This window comes from Lepidothrix coronata, unplaced genomic scaffold (genome assembly GCF_001604755.1).
Source record: "Lepidothrix coronata isolate B3197 unplaced genomic scaffold, Lepidothrix_coronata-1.0 Scaffold27, whole genome shotgun sequence".
NCBI lineage: Eukaryota > Metazoa > Chordata > Aves > Passeriformes > Pipridae > Lepidothrix > Lepidothrix coronata.
This window is the reverse complement of record NW_016690207.1, coordinates 4214666-4235808: the sequence shown is the minus strand read 5'-3', so window position 1 is coordinate 4235808 and position 21143 is coordinate 4214666. Positions and strand designations below refer to the sequence as shown.

The window sequence follows — 21143 nt, the reverse complement described above, 5'->3', positions numbered from 1 at the left end:
CCTGGCTGTTAAGCCCCGTAAACAGTTTATCTTGAAATTGGATGCCAGAGGCAGAGTTACACGAATGCAAAGCACCTCCCCTGCACCACAAGCAGAGTAAAACCTGCTGGGGCAGATGGGAGGCAGTGGCCAGCACAGAAAGGAGAGGAAATACAAGAACTACATGATACCACCACCACCACCACCACCCACCTCTCCGAGGAACCCAACGCCCCACGGGCACAGAGCCGGGCGCGCCACCCTCACCACCCTCCTCCCCCCAGGCTGCTCGAAGCTCGGGTCGGCTAGGAAGGAAAAGAAGCAGAGAGCAAAGCATGCCAGGATGACTCACAGAGGGCCGTACCAAACTGAGAAAGTCTGCTCGTATCCACCGTCGTAGCCGGGCTCCCAGGAGACGTTGGCTGAGGTCATGGCGGCCACGACGTGCACGCTGGTCGGGGCGTGAGGGCTTGTGCCTGCAGGGAGAGGGGCACGGGTTAAAGGGGAGCAGGACCACCAAGGCAAGGGGGGCTGCTCCCAAGCCGTGATCCGAGGGGGCTCCTCCTGCACCTGGAATTTCTGCTGGAAATAGCAGGACAACTGTGCCTGCAAGCGGCCAAAATAACGGCGCGGAAAAAGGCAGCTCTGCCAGTAAATAACATTTAAAGGAGACATCGCTCTTAGTCATAGAATGGTTCAAGCTGGAAGGAACTTTAAAGGTCATCTACTCCAACCCTCCTGCCGTGGGCAGGGACACCTTCCACTAGACCAGGTTGCTCCAAGCTTTGTCCAGCATGGCTTTTAACACTTCCAGGGTTGGGGCAGCCACAGCTTCTCTGGGCAACCCGTGCCGGGGCCTCACCGCCCTCACAGTAAGGAATATCTTCCCAATATCTTGTTTAAACCCTCTCTCTGTCAGTTTGAAGCCATTCCCCCTTGTCCCATCACTACAGTTCTCTTCACAGGGAGCATCCCCACCTCCTGCCTTGCCAACAGGCTGCCTGGGGGGCTCTACCCAGGGCCCCTTCCCCTCCCTGCCCGTACCTACGACGGTAAGGTGGGTGCTGGCAGTAATGCTTGCGACGATGTTGGTGGCGACGCACTCCCACTCTCCGTGGTCGTCCTTGCCGAGGGAGCGGATCTGCAGGGTGCCGCCGGGCAGCGTGTTGTGCTTGCTCCTGCTGGGCTTCCCTACCTTGGGCAAGGAGCGGGGTGGGGAGCCGGGCAAAGAGAGAGGAAAAAACAAAAACCACGACTCAGAAGCGGGTTGTGGGGCAGGGCGAGGCGGCGGCGGGGTCACTAAGCTACCTGCGCGGCCCAGGGGACACCGCCGGCCACCGGCAGGGGATCCGGTCTCTCCGGTCGTGGCAAGGCAGACGGTTCCCCCGTTTCCGAGAGGACCTGAGGGGCAACGCGAGAGGCATGCGTCAGGGAGGCTGCTCTCAGCACTCACACACCAGCGGAAACCCCCACGGCACTCGCACGGACAGCGAGCCCTGCGCCAGGGCTCAACCTCCAGCATCCAAAGCTGAAACTGCTGCGGGACGAAGGTGCACCGGCCACCCCAGCAGACACCCTCCCAGGCTGGGGAAGGCACTGTCTGCCCCAGGAGATGCCCAAATTGCCCCTCAGCCTCAGACAGCAGCAGATGAGAGGCAGGACTGCTCGTGTCAGAGGTCTGGGCAGCAAAGGCCCCATGGGGATGTGGGAAGGTGGCGGGTGTGGAGGTGCCTGGAATCTCTGAAGCCGAGCAGAAAGATGGATCTTGTAAAAACTTGTCCACGCCCATCTGCCAAAGTTGTGCAAACCCCACGTTGGCCAGAGTCCTCTTCAACTGTTCTTCATGTGGGAGTCTCTGCTGATCAACACCAGGACCCACGGGCTGATGCCAAGCAGGAGGAGCAGAGGAGCCGATGGGCACATGGGGTAACCACTGCCAAGCCCAGGAGTCCTTCAAGAGACTGGTCAGCGCTGGTGGGCTGATGGGGAGCAAAGGAGTTTGCTTCTGCCACTGGGAAACCAAGCCCAGTCCAAGCCAGCCCTGACTGGAGTTTGTGGCCCTGGGCTTATCCCCCCAATATGGGGAGGACCATCAGAAGGCACAAGCAGGACTGGAAAGAAACCTGAATGAGACTGATGAGGGAGGGAAACTAAAATAAGGTGGAGAAAAAGACTAAACAGCCAACAGGCTTCAGGCAGGGCACTTGCAAGCTGTGCACGTCATGGTCCTCCTAGTGCTGGTAAAAGGGGCTCAGAGATTCAGCATCTCATGCCACAGGGATTGGGGACGGTGCCCAGTGGGTGACACTGGGACCTTGCTCACTCTCAGGAACCCTTAGAAGGGGACAGGAGACTTGGAATGAGATCCTGACAGGGGGCACAGAGCCCAGGAGGTCTCCTGTACAGCTTTCTTATGGGAGCAGTAAAGGTGGGAAGCAAAGGGAAGGCTGCAGGAGGCCTAGAGACTGTGCCACCACACCCTGCTCTATGAAAAGGGACATCTTGAAGTCATTATATCCAGTCCAGCAGCACTAAAACAGCTTCTTCCCAGGGTCTTTCAAGTCGTGGGGCAGCAAAACAGCTGCTGACTGGTCCAGCCCTTTGCCTGGACTTGCTGCTGGACACCCTGACGTGCTCTGGTGTCCCATCCATGGGAGGTCTGTGCCATGAGAGCGGCATCGCCGGGGCTGCCACGTCCTGCCAGTGACCACCTCACACCCAGGCAAGGAGGAAGGTGTCCTGTGGGCAGTGCTGGCGAGGAAGAGGAAGGGGAGGCCGGGGGTGGGAGCAGTGTTTCAGCTTTGTGGATGCTGCCGTGACGGTTTCCCGGGATTACAGCACTCGGTGGCCACAAGCCGGGCTTCCCCCACCCACCTGCGGGACAGGACGGCAGTGGCTCAGCCCAAAGCGAAGCAGCTGTACCTGCAGTTTGTTCTTACCGGGACAGAGTGTGGCTTCTCTGTCTGCAATATTCACCAAAAGCCAAAGGCACTGCAGATTTGTCTGGCAGGCCGGGTACCTTTCTCCAGGCGATGATGGGAAAGGGGTCTCCGGCAGCAGCGCAAGGAATCAACAGCTCCCTCCCTGCCTCCTGTCTGTACTCCCAGCCTGGTAGCACCGTGAAATAGGGGGGGTCCTGCAGCCAAGGGAAAAAACAAGGAGTGTCAGCCCACCCCAACTCCCATCACCAAAACAGGCCCTTTTCCAAACCAACCAAATCCCTGATTTGGATAAGCTTGAGGCGTTGCAAGGAAAGCTGCGTGGAGAACGTGTGCTGAGGAAGCGCCAAACTATACACCTGGAGGGAGGTTGTCTCCAAAAAAACACTGCACTAGGGCAGAGAATCACAGAACCACAGAATGGTTTGGGTTGGAAGGGACCTTAAAGACCATCTAGTCCAACACCCTGCCATGGGCAGGGACATCTTCCATGAAACCAGGTTGCTCCAAGCCCTGTCCAACCTGGCCTTGGACACTTCCAGGTAGCCACAGCTTCTCTAGGCAATCTGTGCCAGGGCCCCACCACCCTCATAGAGAAGAATTTCTTTTGTATATCTAGCCAAAATTTCCCCTCTTTCAGTTTGAACCCATTCTCCTTGTCCTAGCACTACAGTTCCTGATGAAGAGTCCCTCTCCAGCTTCCTTGTTGGCCCCCTTCAGATACTGGAAGGCTGCTGTGAGGTCTCCACACAACCTCCTCTTCTCCAGGATGAACAGCATCTGGGTTTTTACTTCCTTAAAACAGGAAAAAAACCACCCACACCACATCAGACATCAACCTGATTTCCTCGCCTCGGCAGCCGCCCCAGCGGATGTGTGTGTCTGGTACAAAAAGCGTTCTCATGTGAACCTCAGAGAGACACCATGAATCACTGCTGCTCACAGGCACAGGACTTCTTGTTCAGGGAAGGAAGAGGCAGCAGCTCCCACCCCAGCTGCACCAGGAACTGTGCTGGGAGCCCAGCGTGCCCCAGGCTCTGCACGCAGCCGGAGCACGTGGAGCTCAAATCATCCATTTATTAAAATCCTCCAGAACCCAAGCCCAGGCCAGCAGGGCTAAGTGTTTTGTTGGCAAAAAGGCCATCCCAGGGAGAGGTTTCCTCAAACCACCCTCGCCCAGCACTACCAGAGCCTTATATTCTCGCACCAGCCGATAATTTATATTATCTTACACCAGCTGATCCAGCTCGTGCTCAAATCCGTGCTGCTGCTCCAGCAGGATCATTCCAGCTACACCAGACAGGGTGCCCTCAGGGTTTGCCTGTCCTGGTGGGAAGCACATCTCCAACCAGAGCACAGACACACCTTCACCCTCAAGCCTCTGCTGTCCCCCTCACAGCAGTGTCCCAGGAGGACACCGCTCATGGCAAACACACCGGATTTTGGCAGGTTACCTTCAGTACCAGTCGGGCAGGGGGAGACTGGCCCATCGTACCCAGGGCGTTATAAGGCACACAGGTGTAAGTGCCGAGAGCGTCTTCAGTTGCCTCCTCTATCCGGATCGACCCGTCCTCCAGCAGGTTCCAGCCAGCATACTGCAGCAGGGAGAGCGAGGGACTGACTGATCCTACACCCACCACAGCCTGTTATTTTCCCTTCAGCCAAGCCCCCCACCCACGCCCAGGGCGGCTGTCACATCCCTGGGAGACACCCAATCCCATTCCCAGCATCTCCTCAACTGCAGAGAGAGGAAACGTGGGCAAGATCAGCCCATCCAAACACAGCCCTCCAGGGAAGGGTTGTCCTGCTCTGTATGCACCCAGCGGGTTTATCTTGAAGGCACTCTCCTCCCTACACACAGCCAGGCTTCTTCATGTAGCCCAAAAAATTTAAGATCAGAATCTAACCCTAAATAAAACTTGTCCTGGAGTGGACAAGACAACTCCAGCCGAGGGGTTGAGGGCACCAAGGACCAGGAAGCCACAGCAGCAACAGATTTAAATGGACTTAAAACTTCAAGTCATTAATATTTAAGCAAAAAATTTAAAATATTGAGTGTTTTCTTTAAATATTTAATGTCCAATATCCTTGCTCAGACTGTGATTGGAGGAAGACAGAGACTTGTTAAAAGGGCCTTTTAACCATCCGTTGCCATTGGAAAAATAAACCAGGGCCATCAGGAAGCGACTTTAGGGGGAAGCAGGCACTAGGTCTGGGAGACACTGTGTCCACAGGGCTCTGCACAAAAACCTGAATTAACTCTGCCCACAGCTGATAAGGAAAAGCAGAGTCATCCCACCCATGGGGCTTCTTTTCACCTGACAGCCAGGCCGGACCCACAGGGTGCCTGGTGGTGCTCACCAGGGATTCCCAAGGACATGAGGGTCCGATCCCCCTTTGTCCCTCCCCGGGGGCTTCGTTACCTTCTCGATTCGCAGGGGACGCCCGTCCTTGTTCCACTTGACCAGCGTGACCGGGGGCTCTGCCTCGACCGGGCAGCGGATGTATCCGTGGATCCCGATGGGAACGTAGATGACGGGGGGCATGTTCACCACACGGGCAGGATCTGGGAGAGCAGCAGCACCACGTTAGCACGGGGAAAGAGCCCATCTCTCCCCCCTGCCTGGCTTTAGAGGATCTACACCACTTTTGTAATGAACTCCAAACCCAGCACCACCTTGGCTCCCACAGGCTGTTATCTCCAGCCTTGCTACACACAAATCCACTGTAATACCTGGCATTTCTGGGAGGCTTTACCAATGCCCAGGGTGTTCCTACCCGGGGCTCATTAAGAATTGCATTTATGAAGAAATATGAGATATGCCTGCTCCTAATTCCACACCAACTTGCATCCTGCTGAAGCCCAAGCTGCTCCATCACAGTGGGACACACGTGCAAGGTGTGACACACACCCAACACCAGGAACCAAAACTATTTCAACTCTCAAGCCTTAAAATACACTAACAGCAGCATCCAAGATGGTCAAAGAGACCCATGTCCAGGCTGCCATGAGCCCTTCACCGCCTATATCTGCTTGTCCTCGTGGCTCGTGCCTCATCAAGGCTGGGTCATGTTGAACACCAAACACCTCCACCCTTTCCAAGATGCAAAAACCTTAAAACACATATCTTAAACCCCCCCCCCCATGCTGCACCACCCACACAGAGAGGTGTCTCGCAATCCTCCAGTCTAGAATGTGTCATTAACAGCACTTCTAAGAGCTTTTTAATTAAGTGCGAGTGGGTTGGAGAGAATCTAGACTTTCTTTAATAAGAAGCTTTTGAAAAAAAAAAAAAAAAAGTTACTTTTAATAAGAAGAGTGAGTATTTCCACAATCTCGTCTAGACACCGGCAGCGCAAGGTTATGGGAAAATCCCGACGGGTCTTATGCTGCATTAAGGGATGAAGGTGGTTTTTTTGGGGTGCAGCACCAACACAAAGTGGGGGCTTAAAGGCAAGGTGCTTAGTAGGAAAGGATGGAGGACGTGGGGGTGCCCTCTCCTTGTTGCTTTCTTGGGGTTAAAAAGACAAAATTTGGGAGATATTCTCCCTCCCTGCTGAAACGTATCACCCCATCCACCCCCCCAAACCGTGTGCCCCCGGCAGTGGCACCGTAACCCAGATTGCTGAGTGCTGCATATGGAGCAGGCTTTACCCCCCTCCGCTTAACTCCACCTCTTAGGAAATGTAATCAAGGACTCCAGCAGCGCGGGAGAGGGTAATGGGATCGAGCCTTTCACTACTAGGTCACTGGCCGGGGGCCAGCCCGGCTCACTAATGACCCAGAGATGTGTCCCCATCCGCTCCGGTGGGTGGGAAGCTCCTTCCCGAGGCATCAGCCCCCACATGGACGAGGTTTGCTCAGGAGGAAAAGGGTTTGTGGCACCAAGAGCCAAGCACCCCTCCCTGTGCGCCTGAACGGCAGATTGTCCAAACGCTGTTTCTCCTGCCACTAGAGCTATTTTTAACAGCTATCAGCCCTGACAAGCGGTCCTGGATTAGCAGCAGGGCAGATTTAATGGCCTGAGGCCACAGGCTTTCCCAAGAGCCGCCCAGCCGGGCACATCCAAGCCCCAAATCAGGCCTCTGCCTGGGCACAGCATAACTCACACCATCCCCCTGCCCGCTCTGCCCCACAGGGAAGCAACAGGACCTCCCAGCCCTTCTCACAGTGGCTCCCCACTAACCGGCACCGGGTCTAGAGGCAGCAGCTCTACGTCAGCCTGGAAAACCCGAGCCATGAGCCCACTTTGCTCAGGCCCGTCTTTCATTATGAAATAAAAGCGCCACAGTCTTTTACAGCAGAGCAATATTGCAATTGTGAGCGGCGGCAATTGAGGCCATTACTGTCGAATGCCACGAGGCGCCGGTGGCACACTACCCATTACCGCCCGGGGATCCCGGGAGAACAGGCGTGGGAAGCAGCACTCCTGCTCCAGCCCTTTCTCCTCCGCCTGTTTAGATCAGTTACCGCCTGAAAAATGTGACACACAAGGCTGCGGAGCTCGCGGAACAGCCACACCATGGGAACAAGCCCCCACAATAAACACCAACAAGTACAAGACCGAGAGCCCTGATCCGGTGCTTCCCAGCAGGATGAGGGCAGAGCGTCGGCAGCAGCGGTGGGATATGATGCTCACCTAGACAAAACCCACAAAGGTGGACACCTGCCCCAGCTCAGCAGTGTCACCCAGGATGCTCAGACCATTTCAGACCATTTGCTTTCTTCTCTCCCACATCCATGTGGGATGCTCTCAGCTTTCTGCTGAGGGTGATTCCACGCTCATCCAAAGGCTGCTGTCGCATTAACCCGATTCTCTTAGGATCACACCAGGACAACAGAGCCTCTGGGGCTGCCTCAGAGGCAGATGTTACCAATGCCAGCCCCATCCCCACACTCACACTGCACTGTCAGGTAGGCAGAGGCTGATGGCGAGCGGCCCAGGCTGTTGCTGGGGATACAGGTGTATTTTCCAGAATCCTCTGGCTTGACATGGAAAATAATGAGCGTCCCGTCGATCAGGATCCGCACCCTCAACTTCAGGTCGCTGCGAGAGAAGAGGAGAGGAGGATCACTGGGAGGCCCAGGGCAACGCCCAGCACAATCCCAGCTCCTGGCACAACTCCCAGCTGCCAGGCCAGGTGCCAACTCACTTCTTGAAGTAGACGTTCTCCTCCTCCCAGTACCACAGGTAGGTGAGGTTCCCGGGGTACGCCTCGGCCTGGCAGGTGAAGAGCGCATCCTGGGAGATGTTGACTGTGATGTTCTCCGGAGGGGAAACAATAAAGGGAGGTCCTGGAGGAGGGGGAAGAGGAAAGTGTCACCCCCACCTCTAAAGGTGTCCCCACAAAGGTTGCTCAGGCTCAGCTCCATCACAGCACTGTTGGCTGGGAGCTGCTGGAGGGCTCTGGGGCAGAGCTGGCACTGATTCCCTGGGATCACAGGGTGCAGGGACTGACTGAGGGCCACAGTGACCCTGTTATTCCCAACCTTTTCCCTAATCTCTACAGTTTTGTGGATGGGGTCCATGCCTGTGGTGCACGGCTCTGCTTCTCTCAGGGCACACAAACACACGCCTCACTTCATCCCGAGCACTTCTCCAGAATAGCATCACCCACGGGAAAAATCCAGGGAGGGGGAGAGCACTGCAAACTGCCAGGAGCCAGCAGTTCACCACTGCCACAAAAGCAGAGCAGAGGACACCCCGCTCTCCCCTCTGCGCCGGTAGCTGTTGACCTAATTAAAGATTTATTTAATAAGAGCGGGAGCGCGGAGCAGGAGGCCTGTCATGCATCACCGCTGTCTGACGAGGCGCTTCATGACAGCCTCAATCTTTTCCCCGCTTCCCCAACAAAACCGAGCTGCCATCGGGGCCTGGCTGCTCGTCAGGACAGCACAGCCACCGCCACAGCCCAATTAAGGACATTCCTCCATCCTCCGAACCGGGATGCGGAGCCCGGGGGCAGCCGGCACGGTGCCAAGCGCAGAGGCCTTGGGGTGGCACCGCATCCCTGTGGTCCACGTGTCCCCATTCCCAGTGCTCCTGGGGGGGTGCTGAGGGGCTGGAAGGGCTCACCTTGAACGAGCAGGCGCGTGGTGTGCACGGCCTCCCCCTGGATGCTGTACGCCCGGCAGGTGTAGGCACCTCTGTCCTCCCGGCTGATGGAGAGCACCGTAAGGCTCCCGTCGCTCACCTGGGAACAACAAGGGAAGACCCTTGGAGCGTGGGCAGGGACCCCCCCCCAGGGAGATGGGGGAAGACCCTCCCTCCCTGCTTCCCACGGCAAGGGAGCTGCCGGTGCTTTTAGGGCCGGATGAGAGACGGGTTTCCCCGCTCTGCAAGGCTTCGGATATTAATAAACCAACACACGCGTTTCTGCTCGACGCCAAGGGGAAGGGAAGGAAAAAAAATAAACCATAAAATAAATAAATAACCATCGCAACGCGTTTATCTCCCGGAGAAGCGACTGGCAGGCAGCAGGATCCAAACTGCTCCTGCCAAGCGCCCCGGCACCTCGGGGTGCTTCAGAAGGAGAAGGATGCCTCGTTAGAGCATTCCCTGCTCCCCAGGGACCAGCCCCACTGCTGAGGTGGGAAGTGAGGGGGAGACCCCAGCCTGGCCACTGTCCTCCCCCCATAGGGACACCTCACAGCTGGAAGAGGAGTGGACAGGTTGCCCCTCGGGGACACAACAGAGGAGGGATGGATATGGGACCATCACCCTCGGGGTAGCAGCACCCCCATGCACAGGGAGCCCTCCCAGCCAGGCTTCCCCCCCACCTTATTCTGCCTCATCCTTCTATTTCAATTAGTAACAAATGATTCCTAATTACTCTCATTAGTGCCTGCGCTGATTCCAATGCCTGATTTACCAATTACAGCTCAGGGGGGAATCTCTGCCTGGGAGCCTCTGGGATGCAAAAAGTGTCCTGAAGGGGAGGGGAGGAGGGGAAATCCTCCCTGCTCAAACCCCTCCTGCATCCATCCCTGTTGGAGGACACACATCCCCAGGCTGCAGCCCCCATCCCATCTCCAGGGTCCCAGCCCCTGGGATGGGTCCACAGGGAGCAGCTCGGGTGTAGGAGTAGGGCTGTCCCAAGCACCTGGGGGGGTCTCCAGCCCTCACCCAAGGGCAGCCAGCATTACAAGCTGCTGCTCAGCAGGGATGGGGAGGGGGAAAATGGGCATTTCAGCATGGAAAAGTGCTGAGAAAGCATGTCTGGCTCCAGGCGCGGCGGAGCTGCCGCCGCCATAGTCCTGTCGATACTGTCCCTGCCAGCGGGGACCCCAGGAGTCCCCACAGCAGCCCCCACCAGAGACCCCGTCCCCTGCCACCTACCTGGTACTTGCCATTGTCACCCAAAAGGTCTCCCTCTCTCAGCCAGGTGACGATGGGCTTGGGGTTCCCGAACGCCATGCAGGTCAGGGTGACACTGCTGCCCTCCTTCGCCTCTACGTACTGCGGCGGGGTCTCCGTGAAGGTGGGGGGAGCTGCGGGGCACAGGAGACCACCGTGACCCCCCCAGTTCCACTGTGGCTCCGGGGGGGCACAGGGACAGAGGGGCAGCTGCCTGCACACCAGGGACACCCTAAACATCCTCGCAGCGGGGCTGAGACCACCCCAAAAGCGATCGAGGCTGCAGGGACGGGGATGACAGCGGCTCTCACAGCAGCTGTCCCTGGGGACACCGACCAAGGGCTGCCACACCGCACCCCAGCCCTGTCCCCTCTCCTCCCCACCAGCTCCGGGGCACGGCACCGCGTCCCCCCCCCTCGCTGCACATTAACTCGCTCTTGTCAAAACATGGGAAAACACCGCAGTGCAGATCGAAAGGCTCCTTCCTGATGAAAGAGGCTGGCAGGATTACAGCCCGCCCCTAATTACCCGCGGTTGTTAAAGCCCACTTTAGAGGAAGACAGGTTGGCAATTTAATCTGCTCGGGGAAAAAGGAAAAAATAAAGAATTATATTTTGTTTCTCCCCAAATGATTTTTATTTTCCCCCTAAGAAAATTAAGCGTTGTAATGCGCTGGGGGAAAGCCACAGCCTTCACCCTGAAAGCAATCCCTCGAGCTGGAAGGATTATGGTTATTATATTGTTATTAAGCCCCTGCACACCCTGTGCTGTATAAAACCCCCAAAATGCCCCATTTTGCCAAGAGGAGGGACAGGGCATCTGGGGCCACTTCCAGTCTCTTGAGCTGGCGGTTTGCAGGATCTGTACACGTGGTGGAGGTGGACCATGCACCATCCTCCTCCTCCTTCTCTTTCCCTCTTTCCCAAACCCTCGGAGCTCATTAGCAGGCAGGGGGAAAGCAGGAAACGGCAGGCAGGGCAGCAGGCAGGGATGGGGCTGGTGGCCTGCACAGCCCCGCTTGCAAAGCTCCTGCTCACTAATTGGGCTCAATTAGGTGGCTCTGCTCCATGCCATCCCCCCAAAGGTTAAATTGATTGCTCAAGGTCAAGGCAATACCAGCAAGGAGCTGCCGGTGCCCACATCTCCTCTCCAGCCACCCCACTGCAGCAGGAGAGGCACAGCCCTGCTGCCGGGCTAAAAATAAAGATCTCTCTCCCGATGTGCAGAATGACAATTTGCTAATTAGTTTAATATACGGCCTTAATAAAATGAAAAAGTAATTTGAGTAAATCTGAATTTCAAGAAAACAAAGATTTGATTTTCTGATCTGTTTGTTGAGAGGAGATTCGTTCCCAGCCCCTGTTCTTGATGTCTCTCCTTTAAACAAGCTCCACGCAATTAAACTGAGGAATCCCTAATAAAACTTTGTCCCTTTTGAAGTCGTGGCCAGCCTGGACGGCTCCAGGCTCCTGTGTCTGCGAGGCACAGGTGCTGCTGAGGTCCAGCATCCATCAGAAACCCGGCATCCACCCGAAATCCCATTCTGGCACCGCTCACCCTGCACCGTGAGGTGGACCCAGCTGCCGTTGTGGAAGGTGTCGTACTGCTGGTCCAGCATGAGCACTTTGCACTCGTACCAGCCCTGGTCCTCGGAGCGCACCTGCTCAATGCGCAGGGAGGCTTTGTCGTGCAGGCTGGCCCGGCCTGTGGGAGAGCACAACATCAGCTCCACGGCCCCCCGACACCGGGGCAGCCCCCCGAGGTGCTGCCGCAGGGGACACCCCGTCCCGCCCCGGTTTGGGGGCTGGTGGAGCCTCCTGGTCACGGCCAGCCGGTGACACACTCGCCCGTCTGGGGATGGCAGAGCCAAGCTGCCACGGCCAGGTAAGGTGCCTCGAGCGGCGTCTGCCCGCAGTGACACCGGCCTTCTGCTCCCAGCCGGGGGCTGGCGGCGGGACAGCCGGCATGCAGGCGTGCCCCAAAGCCTTCCCTGGCCTGGGAGACTCCCAAAAAGCAGGGCGGCCCTGAGCTGACCCGGTGCACAGCCCCCCAAAAAAAAAAAAATGGGTCAGGAGCAAACCAGTCCAAACCTCCACCACCAGGTTGTGGCACTGCTCATTCATGAGCTGAGTTTGGCAGGGCTCAGCCCTGCCTGAGTGGTGCATCTTTGCTGCTGCAGCATTTCTCAGGGAACAATTTGGGCAGAGAGCCCTGCAATACCCAAGGAAGATCCCCAGGACAGCGCTCACCAGGGAATGAGATACCAAAATGGGCCTGCCCCACCACACCAGCCTCCTCAGGGCTGGTCCCCGGGTCACACCCCCCACCAGAGGACACCGGCCACGTGTCACAGGCGGCACATTGGCGAGCGGCCACATGGGCTCTGCAGCTCCAACCTGTCACCTCCGCCCGGCACGTGGCCCTGGCTCCATCCCCCCAGGGTCCCTCCCCAGGCTCACAGCTGCTCCGGGGCGCAGCGGCAGCAGCCACCGCCACCACGCGTCACCCTGGGTTTCTCTGCCTCGCTTGCTCCCGTCCCACGCAGCCCAGCTGGCTTCCTAACGCTGCTGCTTAATTAAAACCAACTGGGTGGAAAGCGAGCAACGAGAGGCAGAGCCCGCGTGGTTTCCGACGGAGGAACGGATGGAGCGGAGCTGTGCATCCCAGGCTGCGCCAGCGGCCAGGACCTGGCACGTCCCCCCCCGTCCCCCTGCGCCCCCAGGACTCACCGGCATACTCTGGGTCGACATGGGGAGGGTAAAACCCAAACTTGATGAAGATGGGGATGGGGACGCCGAACTTGAACCACTCCACGACATAGGGAGGGGGCTGTCCCGTGAGCGGGTGGATCACGTCGCATGGCAGGATCACGCTCTCGCCAGCGCGAGCGGTCACGAACTCGGGCTCCTCCCTCGAGCCGAGGGCACCTGCGAGGGGGCGAAGGAACAAACTGTGGCTGATCCCACTGCTGGACCCCAGCATCAGACTGGGACCCCCAGGAGAGCCACAGCAAAGGAGATGCCTGTCCCCAGCTGCCTGTCTCCACTGAGGGCAGCCCCTGGATCTCCAAAACCAAGAGGGAGTCCCCAAGCTCCTCCACTCAGCTCCAGGGCCACCCTGAGCCACCACAAGACACATGAAAGGGGCCATTAGCACTCACTGCTCCAGGACAGCTTCCCAATCTCTGCACCAGGGCAAGGGTGCTGCCCTGAGACCCCGCAGGGGTTTTGGGGACCCCCTGCTCTCAGCAGAGGGGGGCACAGAGCATGCCTAGCACTGCTCCCCATCTACCAGCACCAGCAGGGCTACCCCATGTCCCTATGGCAGGGGAAAGGCTGCTTTTAGCAGCCATGCTTGTGCCCTTACATCTTCCAGCAAGCATGCAGGGACCACTGACCACAGCTCTGATGTGCCAGCCCAGTGACCCAGCTCTCCTGCAGCTGCCAGGGTGGGCTGAGCCCCTGGAGCAGCGATGCTCCAGCCAAGTACACGTGTCCTCGGGCATCCCTGAGAGCCCCGAGCCTGAAACCCGGCTGCGACCTGCACGTCAGGTCTGTCACCCTGCTCCTCCCAGCTGGGTAATTACAGGGGACTTTGGTCTCAGCTCCGAGGCTGCTCCACCCCGGCTGTGCCGCCCTGCTCGCTGCAGCCTGGCGTCATCCTGCTCTGCCAGCAGCAGCAAAGCTGCATCCTCAGCACAGCGTTCGGAAAGGGAGAGAAAGGGAAACCCAGGGCTGGGGGGAAGCCAAAGAGGGGGGGTCCCCAAAACTAGGTTCAGACCCACATCTCCCTTCCCATCAAGGAAGGGCCCCCCATTTTCCTGGCACACGCGGCTGCCGCCTGCTCCGGGGGGATGCTCGGGGAGGGATGCTCGGGGAAGCACGTTCCCACTCCTCCGCGCTGCTCCTCGGGGCCGCCGGTGATTGGCGGCGAGTGACATCACCGCTTCCCCGCCGCGGGAGCCGAGCATCACCGGCTATTTTTGGCTCTGGCACAAGCGCGTACCGGCGAGAGGCCCGTGATGTGCCACCCCACGGGCCCACCAGCCGAGTGTCCCCGTGGGAAGGGCAGCGGGCAGAGCCGGTCGCGGCTCTCACAGGGCACACGCACGGCGTGCCACCGCAGAGGGTCACAGCCTGACGGTCACCCAAGTGTCCTTAGCCCCCACACCACCAGCAAACTGGGCACCGGCGCCCGTTCAACTGGGAGGGCTGGCTGGTGGCAGCGGGGCAGGTGAGGCCGGGGTGCAGAGCTGAGAGCTTTGCGAGGAGCCGACGCTGCATTACACGCCCACTGCAGGCACCCGGCCCGGCTAGGGGGGTCCTGCACAGCCCCAGAGCCGCCTGGACCCCGCCGGGGAGGGGGGATCGCTGAGCACACACGTGCACTGTGCATGCACACACGCGCACCCCGCTTTGCACCACGCCGACAACACTCTCACACCTCTCCATCCCTCGTTATCGCTGCATCGCCAACGAGCTCACATTCGCACCCTGTCAGCAGGGACGGTGTCAGCCCTCCCCTGCCGCCCCGGCACAGAGCTGTTAGAGCCCGTCCTGACCCCGCTGCGCCCATCCCGGGCCTGGGAGGGGGGCTGCGCTGCAAAGCTGGAAGCCCCCTCCCTGCCCATGGTCCTCCTGCGCCGATCGGGGACAGCGCCTGTCACGTGCTGCTCAAGAGCATCCAAGGACGCGCTTCGCCGGCCGCCTTGCCCGAGCGAGCGGGTCCCCAGCACCTCACTGCCTGCAAAGCCACAGCCTTCCTTCCACCGACAGCAGAGGATGGAGAGGGCAGCACTGCAGCCCCTTCCCCAGCCCCCTGCCTGCCCCAGCCCACCAGCTCCCGGCGCACCAAGGCGGGATCTTGGTTTCCAGCCCAACACCAAATGGAGCCTGGGATGCTGACGCTTGCCCAGCTGGAGCAGCTCTTTGCCCAAGAGGCCACCCAGACACCCCGGGGATGGGCGCCAGGGCGTCACGCGACGCCAGGATCCCCTGAGTGGCTCCCCAGCAAAGCAGTGGGTGACGTTCCCCGGGGAGGGGACGAGCCAGCCGCTCCGCCGGACCCACGGCTGGCCACGGCTGCCCGGGCGTAGGAAAATAGGTCAGCCCCGGCAGCTCTGAGCGCCGGTGTCTGATCGCAGGGCCGGTGGGGAATTGCACGCACGGCTGAGCATCACCTCCCCACGCGCACGGCCGACTGGCAGCCACGGCGGATAACCGGCCCCCGGCTCTCCCCAGCTGCCACCCGCCCCGCTACCGCCCCGTGCCCTCCTGTCCCCGCTTCCAGAGAGGCCTGAAAGCAAGGGGAGATGCTTCACAAACCCTCTTTGGGTCTCCTCAACTTCCCAACCCAACCCCGCGCTCCCAGCCCTGACCGGGTTTTCCTGCCTAGTCCAGGCCAAGAAGGCACGCGAGCGATGGGAGGCTGCAGCTCTCGATCCAAAGTGTTTCTCACCCCCACATTTGTAGGGAAACGCTTGAAAACAACTCGCAGACGCCAGAAGAAACAGAGCACAAATAGACGGGGTATTTTTAAACCCGCTTGGTCTTCCCAGCCAAGTTCAGAGGGGCTTCAAGGCTTAACCTGCAGTTTGGAAATACGGTCGCCATCAGCGAGCAGCAGCAGGGATGGGAGCCCTGAATCCCCCTCGGTGCGGGAGCTCACGTGAAGCTGGGGGATGCCTCGTAAAGAAAAACAAGTAATCAACAGGCTTCATCATCCAAGCAGATCCAGGGAAAATAAAAGCACGCCGCGTGCCAGGAGGCAAGAATACAAGATGCGGAGGTGGAGTTGAACAGCATCCCAAAGGGAGAGGAGGGAAGGCTGCTGCCACAGAGACGGTGCCACCACGGGGCTCCCCAGGATGGTGATGCCAGGGATGGGGAGACCCTCACCTGGATCTGGGCATCCAATTCCTCCCATCCCAAAGGCAGAGACATAATGTGACACAGGACTCGGTGAAGCTGAAGGCTACCAGCATCTCAGGTGCACTCGCTAAAGCAGGACCCTGCCTGCAGGTGCTTTGTGACAAGGAGGTGGCCATGGTTTGGAAACCACCAGGTTTCCAAAGGAACCAATGCCTGGGAAGGCTGTCCTGCCCAGGACAGCGGACACCCATGCCCTGAGTCAGAGAGGTGACCTACTATCTCCTTGCAGCCTGCTAACAAGCATGGAGGCACCACTATCTGCTTCCAGCACTGCCCCCCTACCCCAGGCACTCATCCCCATCCCTGTCCCCCCGAGCCTGTGGACCTCTCCTCCCTGCCGAGCACAGACGAGATCTGCTCTGACACATCCCGCTCACATCGGTGGAGGCGGGATATGGCAGGGATCTCTGAGGACAAGGCCACCAGCGTGGCATATGGAGGCCAGCAGGGAAGGAGAGCAGGCAGCCATCGCTGTGAAACGAGGAGGGAGGCGACTGCAGCCCGTGGGGGGGACAGGGACAATGTGCTGCAGGGACCCCGCTGTAAAGGCACTGCATGGGACACCTGCCCCCCCCAAGTATCTCGGGGGGTTGCACCCCCTCCTGCAAACTCGATCCCCCCCTCCCTGGCCAGGGGTACTGAGAGCCCCCCAAAAGCCTCTGCCTATCCCCTGATGGGGGGCAGCCCCGGAGCGCAGCCCTCGCCCCCTCCCCCAGCTGGAAAGCAGCATCTGGGCTTTCAGCGCGATTCCTGCGTTTTAAACCCGATTTTCCAGATGGATGGAGGGCAGCGCGCAGGTCAAGCGACATGCCTCAAGGTCACACGGGGCCAGCGAGGAGAAGGATTAGCTGCTGTCAGGGGTGGCTCAGTGCCCCATTCACAGTGAGACAGTGACTCTAAACCCCGTCCCTGGCACAAGGGGTGTCCTGTGGGACCACCAACACCACCCCCATGCAGGCTGGCAGCTTCCCTGGCATCCCTAGGGGAGTGTGCATGCACAGAGTGCTGCCCCACAACAGCCCCATGGCGGGTCCCTGCTCCCTGGAATGACTCAGGTGGGAACATGCCTGGCTGGGCAGCAGCTCAGTGAGCACGTGGTAGCACAGGATGGTGCTCGGAGAGGCACAGAGATGGGGCAAGTGAGAAAATCACTTCCCTGCAGTCACCCTACTCCCACCTGGGGGTCCCCTGCGCCCCCTCCCTCTAAACACCACCTGGAGTAGAGCATCCCCAAGTGCCACATGGCAGCTGCCTCGTGGGAACCATCATCTCCCAGCAACAACCAGCAGCTACCTGTGCATTCCCCGAGAGCTCCCTTCGCATGCCACAGGGCTGAGAGAGCTGCTGCAGTGGGAGGCTGGAGCCCAAATCCATCCCAGAGGAGACCTCCTGCACCTGGAAGCACTGCCAGGGTGCTGTGCCCCCCAGCCCAGCCCCACACAGCACCAGTACCCATGGGCAGGCTGCCCATTGCCCTCTCCACAGAGTAGCATGTACTACTCCAGTGCCTTCACAGCCTTCCTGGAAAACTGGGATGCAGGCAGCGCTCCGAGCTGCCCACCAGCAGCTCCTGAATCACACTGTTCCTGGCTCAGGCAGCCCTCCCACCAACGCCAGCCTCTCCACTGTGGAGCGGGAGGAAGGGAGTTGTTTTTCCAAAGGCCAGCTGGTCGCTCAGGGCTCCCAGCTCAGGAGATGCCTCCCGCAGGGAAAGGGAGAGGGAAGGATCCTCCATCGGCACAGAACAGGGCTGGACCCACTGCTTGCCCGTCTGCAGGGCTTCTCTTCCAGCCTCAAGGCACGACCTCCAAGGCGAAGGACTAGAGGTGAATGGGAGCTGTTCCACCCTGGTGCAGCTCCGGAGAGGAACTTGCAGGGGTCGCCCATCGCCAGTGAAGCATCTTCCAAGTCAAAAGGCAACCGAGCCGGGAAAGCACCACTGCCAAACCCCTCCGGCAAAGCCAAGTCATCGACCGAGACGCTCACACCCCTCCCTGCCCCGCGCTCTCCCATCCAACAGGTCCAGAGGAGCACAAATCCTCCAGGGAACGATGGAAACGGGAGCTGGGCCAATGCCCTTGGCCGTTCCCGGTGCCAAACCATTGCCTTGCCAGAAGAGAGTGGGGCCAAAGCCGCACGTGCCAAATCCGGCGGCTGCCAGTCCAGACCCCTCCATGGCCGAAGAGGCACTATCCCTTGTGTGGAAGAGCTCTGCACCGGGATCGAGCAGGGAATGCAGCGCCGGCACCGCCGCGCCAAACCGCTCCAACCGGCCAAGGTCAGTGCCAGGAGCATCGCCCGCCGTGGTGTCCAGGGAACCTCCTTGACAGGAGTCCTCGCCTGGGGCTGGCAAAGCCAAATTCTCTCTCCGCAAACCCGCCTGCCGGATCCACGAGCCTCCCCACTCACCGTGTGGTGCCACAGCATCACACCCGTGGGAGAGGGAGGAAAAGCCCCTCGGTGTGACGGCACTGCTGGGAATGCCAGGAGGCCGGATCCCTCCTCTGACACCCACTCCCGGTGCGGTCACGTCCTGGCTCTCCTCCCCCACTCCATAAGAAGGGATAACGCACCCTCCTTCCTCCTCTGAGCCGATTAATGCCTGGAAAGCCCTCGGAGAGCCAGGCAAGAGGGCTGCCCAGGGCCAGCGCTGCTGCTTCTCAGCTTGGCAAGGAGAAGGGAGTGTGGGAGGAAGGCCACGGCAAGGGGAAAAGCCCCGGTGAGGGCATCGGCGCACGGCGAGCCCCAGCTCTGCTCTGAAGCCCTGTCCCCAAGCAATTCAGGGTGACAGCCCCCCAGGAGGAGAGGACAGCGCTGGGGTTAAGGGGTTATACAGCTGGGGTGAGCCCCGTGGGCTCCCCATCTCCCCACAGCCCTGCACGGGGGCCACGGCAGCCCACAGCACCCCCTCAGCCGGCGCCCACCCCCGCATTACTCACGGCGCGCTCATTCACCGCGTACACGCTGCTCCACACGCACAGCACCCCCGTGCCCGGGGGTTCCCGGCGCCCACCCACCCCCGCCACCGCTTCCGGAGCCCCATCCCGGCGGCTCCGGGGTATTTCCAAGTTCCCGAATGCTGAACTCGGCTGCTCCGCTCCTCTCCCAGGCTGAGCATCCCTCCACAAACCGCTGCTGCAAACCTCTGCCTCACCACACTGCAGCACGCATTTCAGGAAGGCAGCAGCCGGCCACGGCTCGGGAAGAGGGGATACGTACCCCCAGATGGGGCAGCCCCCATGCTGCCCCCCCAAAAGCACAGCCCCATCCTGACACACCCCCCCCGACTCCAAGGAGTCGGCTGCCAGGCGAGGGTGCCAAGGGACCGTGGCATGGTACAGATCTGACCCTGTGGGCTCGAGGAGTGCTGTGAATTGGGGGGGACTGCAGTACCCTGGCAGTGCCCCCTCCCAGCCCACCCGTGTCCGCCGAGCCGGCGTTCCCCCCCGCCACGGGGAGGGGAGTGGTGGTGGCTGCCAGCCAGGCATCGCCTGCTGCCGGCAGCCACTGCATCCCCATGGGCAGGGCACAGTGACACTCAGGGCACAGCTCCTGCGTCTCATCCCGGGTACGGACCACGGGGTAGCTGGGATGACCCGTGCCCCTTGAGGAACCAGCGGCAGAGATGGGGGACGGTGCTGCACCAGCGGCAGGCTGCTCCCCTCTACCTGCAGGGATGGCTCGGGGGGGTGGGAGGGGGCTGGCAGCCGAAGGAAAAGAAGCCGGAGCAGGAAAATCAGGGTTATTCCCCACTGCCGTCTCCCTCCTGACCTTGGACAACCCTGTGCCTCAGTTTACCCCAGCACGGCAGCCAGCCTGCAGTGGGGGGGGGAAGGAGGGCAGCCTCTGCCGGGCGGGGGGGGAGCAAAGTCACCCCCAAAGCCGCAGCCGGGGCGCTGCAGGGGAAGGAGACGAATCTCTCCTGCATTTCTCCTTGCCCAGCCGGGCTACCCTTGCAGGGAAGGGCAAACGCTGCCCGCACCCTTCGGCGCTGCCGCAGGCGCTTCTTCCCCAGGACGAGAGAAAAAACACGGATGCGAGAAATGCTTTCCCATCCCTGATCAAGGGGGACACTCAGCCAGCCGTGCCCCGCGCCAGGACCCGCAACCCGCTTGCCTTCTCCCAGAGGGAATTTCCAACCCTTGGGCAGAGGCTCCGCCGCACCGAGAAGAGCGCGGCTTCCCGAACTTCCCCAGCTGCAGCCGCTGCCCTCGGGGAGGTCACGGCCAGCCCCGCCGAACGCCTGCGGAGGGAGGATGCGCCGGGCGCTCCCGGCTCCCCCCCGGCAGCGGAGGATGAAGGAATCGCCAGCGCCCCGCCGCAGCGGGAAGAGCTCGGTCCCCGCGCCGGCAACGGGGAGGACGCGAACCTCGCAAAGCCCCTCCGCAGCCGCAGTCCTTCCCCCACCGCCCCTTCTGCCCGGGACGCGATGCCCTCCCCGGTGCGCGCATCCCTCCCGGTCCATGCGCATCCCCCCCGCCGCACCCGGTACAAGAAGGGGGAGGGGGGGGGGCACGCACAGGGCGGCCCCGCAGTCCCCCGGGGCTAACCCCGGCGGACAACACCCCCGCGGCCCCGCACTCACCTTGGACGGGCAGCCCGCGGGCGCCGAGCACACTTGCTACCAAAGCGGCCACATACCAAATCATAGTACTACCGGCCCCCGGTGCGCAGCATCTTCCGCCCGCCGGGCGGCCCGGCCGGGGCGGGGCGGGGCCGGGCCGGGGTGGCCGTGTCCGGGCAGGGCTCGGCGGGGCCGGCGGCGCGCTCGGGGCCCGAGGGGCGGCTCCGGGGCGGCTCAGGGCCGGCCGCCCTGCGCTGCGCCCGCGCCCATGCCCGCGCCGCACCTGCGCTCCGCCGCGCGGTGCAGCCAAGCCTGCGCCCTTTAGCGGCTCGGCACCGCCCCCGCGCGCCGCCCATTGGCCGCGCCCCTGCCG

The 21143-nt window shown here is 60.5% G+C and overlaps 1 protein-coding gene across 10 annotated transcripts in view; it reads right to left on the bottom strand.

Moving 5' to 3' along the window:
- The window catches only part of IGSF9B (immunoglobulin superfamily member 9B), a 48699-nt gene extending 27839 nt beyond the window's left edge, over positions 1-20860 (bottom strand). For 7 of the 10 annotated variants that reach the window (XR_001873969.1, XR_001873970.1, XR_001873971.1 and 4 more), the window contains exons 1-13: positions 20792-20860; positions 13006-13203; positions 11834-11980; positions 10259-10410; positions 8996-9113; positions 8073-8214; positions 7821-7966; positions 5342-5484; positions 4373-4513; positions 2999-3115; positions 1288-1380; positions 1024-1174; positions 332-455 (exon numbers count right to left, since the gene is read on the bottom strand). Coding sequence is in view for 6 of the 10 variants with exons in the window: in XM_017809799.1 (XP_017665288.1) it covers positions 332-455; positions 1024-1174; positions 1288-1380; positions 2999-3115; positions 4373-4513; positions 5342-5484; positions 7821-7966; positions 8073-8214; positions 8996-9113; positions 10259-10410; positions 11834-11980; positions 13006-13203; positions 20792-20855 (1736 nt within the window). In the remaining 4 variants the exon portion in view is untranslated. The remainder of the gene's footprint in view (positions 1-331; positions 456-1023; positions 1175-1287; positions 1381-2998; positions 3116-4372; positions 4514-5341; positions 5485-7820; positions 7967-8072; positions 8215-8995; positions 9114-10258; positions 10411-11833; positions 11981-13005; positions 13204-20791) is intronic. The other 3 variants (XM_017809800.1, XM_017809801.1, XM_017809802.1) reach the window with 3 other exon arrangements.
- Between the last annotated feature and the right edge of the window lie 283 nt (positions 20861-21143).